The sequence below is a fragment of the Cupressus sempervirens genome, chromosome 11 (genome assembly GCF_028749045.1).
Source record: "Cupressus sempervirens isolate cs-2001-9-10 chromosome 11, ASM2874904v1, whole genome shotgun sequence".
NCBI classification, from domain to species: Eukaryota; Viridiplantae; Streptophyta; class Pinopsida; order Cupressales; family Cupressaceae; genus Cupressus; species Cupressus sempervirens.
Window position 1 is genome coordinate 633179869 of NC_143128.1, and position 4211 is coordinate 633184079.

General features: G+C 36.3%; 2 protein-coding genes across 2 annotated transcripts; both read left to right on the plus strand.

The window, feature by feature from the left end:
- The first annotated feature begins 237 nt into the window (after nucleotides 1-237).
- LOC149531343 (F-box protein At3g44326-like) lies at nucleotides 238-2812 on the plus strand. The gene has a single exon (XM_089809082.1). It carries the CDS (start codon nucleotides 428-430, stop codon nucleotides 1139-1141), a length of 714 nt encoding a protein of 237 aa, XP_089665208.1. The 5' UTR covers nucleotides 238-427; the 3' UTR covers nucleotides 1142-2812.
- On the plus strand, nucleotides 2378-2719 carry LOC149531344 (putative calcium-binding protein CML16). The gene is made up of 2 exons (XM_089808324.1): nucleotides 2378-2528; nucleotides 2613-2719. The coding sequence occupies exons 1-2, from the start codon at nucleotides 2378-2380 to the stop codon at nucleotides 2717-2719; spliced, it is 258 nt and encodes an 85-aa protein (XP_089664450.1).
- Nucleotides 2813-4211: the final 1399 nt, after the last annotated feature.

Genomic DNA, 4211 nt, shown 5'->3' on the forward strand with positions numbered 1-4211 from the left:
TTTGAATAACAATATCATAAAATCAAATCTTTAATTTGGTTTATATATCACTATTATAATAAAAGCAGTCAATTTCTCCATCCATTCCCATTTCCGTCAGTTTCTCCATCCATTTTACCTGTACTCCTCGTGAACCGGAACAGCTTTTTCCGGCATTTACTTCTTCATTATGTTCACCCTGGTTATATATTAAAAAGTTGGAGACCTTCATACCTAAATCAGTGGAAGAATCTCTTTTTGTTACAGAGAGTTTTGCAGTTGTTGAGTCTCAGTTCCATTTATTGCACGGCTTCATTCCTTAGCTTTTATGAGTCGGGTGTTTTGTACAATTGATCCTGAGTGCTTTTAATTTTTAGCCCAGATATTTCATTAATTAAATTAAGCGCCTATAGCATTGAAGCTATTCCATCACTGTGTGGGTGACGTTATGTGTATGAACGGTGATCTTATCTCGGACATCTTAGGCAGTGTGGATGGCATAACACTCGCAAAAGCAGGATGCGTTTCTTCCCAATTTTGGTTTTGTGCAAGGCAAGAGAGTCTTTGGGAAGAGGCGTGTTCGAATCGCTGGCCTTCCACAGGTGACACAGATGCCAAACAATTCATCTCTTCTCAATTGGGCGGGTTCAGAAATTTCTATGCAAGTTGCTTCCCTTTCATTGATTATGATCAGTCTGAGTCTCCTAAATCAAATTCAAGGCCCAGTGGGTTGAAGGATCCGGGTTATGCTAATAATCCCTCTGATTTTGTGTGTCCTGTGGATGTGCAATCCAAGAACGATTTCATCTATTCTAAAGTTTTGTGGGGCATCCCTGTTCCAGGGGATTTTGAGGGGTGGTTCTGCAACTGCCCATTCAGGATTAATCTTATTAACTTTGACGAGGATCACGCTACTCCAGATGAGTTGCCCACAATTGTGCTTGGGGACATTAACAAGGGCACTGAATTTTGGGGGCACTTGGTGGAAAAAATTAGGTTGAGTTGGATTTTGATAAACAGGAAAACAGGGCAAGCTGCTAATCTTTCAAGCTGGAATCCCTTGTTTGGGCGAAAGCATTGGTCCTCTGACAAGGATTCTGTTATATGTTTTGGGTCCATATTGCCTGTTGAATTAATGTTTTCAGTTTCTACTTCTAATTAATTACTTCAATCAAAATAATTGATACATTAAGATTTAAAATAGTTTTATTTTAAAATATTTTTTATGATCATTATTTCATTTTTCCTATTGGCTACTCTTAATTTAGCTAGGGGTTTAATTAAATTTTTTTTTCAAAAAATAACTACTTTTTTCTCTAGAATCTTCCCGTGAAGCTTCTTCATACTTCTGCAAGTCTCATGGAGCTCTGTCAATGAAGGCCTCTCCTATCTACCAAGCTGGATTTTTGAAAGGGAGAAATAATGGAAAGTGTCCAACCTGTGCTCAACTCCACACCAGAGAGAGGCATGTAACATCTCATTTTGGTGCAGCAAAATTTTGTGCAACAATTTCTGAGGAGAAACTGTAGCAATTCTAGCATTGTCCAGCTCCCATATCATGCAAACAAAGCCCTTCTTCCATCTGTTGGACGCAGGAGTCACGGAGTAAACAACTCGGACAATGCAGTAACAGGGGCTGCTACAACATGTTTCATGTCTCTTCTGATTGAGGGCGCGAGCTGCAGGAAGTGATTGTTCTATTTTGACAAGGCAGTCTAAGCAACAATCAAAACCCTTCCCGTGCATCTTCAAGCCCTACACTGCCATTAAAGTCTACAGATACTTCAACTATTCAGAAAGGGGCAAAACGGGAGGGTAGGGACTCTGTTTGTGAAGCTCTCTCAAGCGACTTTTCTGATCATATCACATCCTTCTGTGCAACAACAAAGATTCTTTGCACTTAGACAACTACGCGAAAAGTAGTGGCGTGCCCCTAATTTTGCTCAAATTTTTCTTTCTCCTTGACCTATAATGATTTCGTCTTGTTGAACATATTTGGCTTGAGTGTTCAATATTTCTACATTTTTTTCTTCTCAGGTCTTCCTGTGCCCAGTTCAGAGTATGGTTTGCAATTATATAGAATTCTAATGAGTGAAAATGGCATCAACAATTTTTAGAATTCATTTCTTTTTATACGCGGCCGGCGAACATTACTATCCGAGTCATAGAAAACCCCACACGCACAATAATTTCTTTCTATTGCCAGAAAAATTCGAAACATTTTACACTAAACGATTTCTGTTTCTTGCCAGTTTTCTGATTAAGATTAGCTTGAAACCTTAGATTCAGTTTCTATGTAATTCCAGGTCTCAGAGACAGCTTAAACTGAAACCCTAGTTTCTATATATTATCCGTTTCTTTCAAGATTTACGAGGAAGATTTTGCCTGGGGAGCTAGCATGGGGTCCGAAGATCAGGGCAAAAGAGTTTCAGAATCACAAATCGCAGAGCTCAAAGAAATCTTCTGGAGATTCGATCGCGACGCCAATGGTAGCCTGACGCTGCTCGAGCTCGGCGCGCTTCTGAGGTCATTAGGGCTCAAATTGAGCGGCGAATAGTTGGACTCGTTGCTTGCCAGTGTGGACGCCAATGGCAACGGCCAAATTTAATTTGTTGAGCTATTGAATGTCATAGCCCCTGAAATGGCCGAAAATGTGGATATCTGCAATAACCAGGAGAATTTGCTCGAGCTTTTCCGTGCCTTTGACAAGGATGGCAACGGCTACATAACAGCGGCTTAGTTAGCTCACTCCATGGCCAAGCTCGACCACGCTCCCTAATGAATATTTTATTTTTTTAATAAAATATTTAAATGAAGTATTAATTTTTTTATAGATTATGTATAATTCAAGTTTTTTTATTTCAATATTGAGAACAATATCTATATAGGTAATAATAAAATTATTCATTGTTCAATTATTTTTGAATTATATAATTAGTCATTTATATTCTTTATAAAATGTAACATGATTGGAATCTGTCCAAATATTTACCAACTTCTATGTATCTTCCTTTTGTCACTTCAAAAATCAAAGCATCCTAACTTCATAGTAGAGGGACTAAGAATCTTATTTAATATATATTTAACTAAGAGCATTGACTAGGAGTTTCCCATTCCACCAAAATTATCCAGGGATAGTTTCAAACTCCTTCCACTATTTATTACACCTTTACAAGTTTGATCATCTGTGGATTACATAATCAAGGAAGATACTATCACTCTCCACTTATATTCACCTAATCAAACTAAAAGAATAACAAGATAAAAGATATTACTCTATCAAAACATTTAAAGAAATTATCAAGAAATCATTTTTAAGTATTAGTCTTCATGTATTAACAATATTGATACTTTGTAGTCATGAAGTCTTTTCCCATTATTCACTATATGACACAAATCAATATACATGCCATATGTATCTCTTCTCCATAATATTGGCTACAAAAGTCATCTTCATGTGAATCCTACAAACCTCAGTTTAATATTCTAATAGTTATCTTCCATTTAATTTTAAATACTTGGAGTTTTCTTACTTTCCTTACTACATTTTCTTGTTCACATGATATGTTTTAACTATAGAGAAAATCTATCTTTCACTATTGAATAGAGTCAGGGACTCTAGCTCCCATCAGAGCTCTCTTGTTTTGTTGTTAATTCACACGAAGAAAATAATGGAGATCAGAAAGAAAGTTCTTTAAGAGGGTTTGCTCAGCATTATCACTTTTGTAGGAGGAAAACCTGCAAATAAAATTTTGATAAGTTTTTAAATGTATTTTATAGTTATATAATTTTTTTAAGGAAATGTTATTTTTGTGGCGGGCCTTGCTCAGTTGATTTAAATATTCTTCTATTTAAATTGTTATGCGGTGAAGAATTCTTACAATTGGAAAGTTGGCATATAATTCTTTTAGGGCCCGTTTGGTTGCAGGGATAGGAATTGCTATTTTGGAATTGTTAATTTGGAATAGAAATTTGTTTTCTTTGTTTGGCTAGACAAAATAGAAATTGGAATGTGATGCTTTCTTGCTAGCGTTTGAATGTGTATAGGGCAAAGGAATCAATCATGGCACCTATTATTTCCCAACATCTCCGAAAATTTCTTCACAGAATGAGCTGCTACCTCTACTTCCTTCTATATAAATATAAAAAAATGCAAGACATGGATGAGGTTGCAATGTTTGTACATTCGCATGCATTGTTCCAGTTATTTTGCAAATCTTTTTATCACTGTT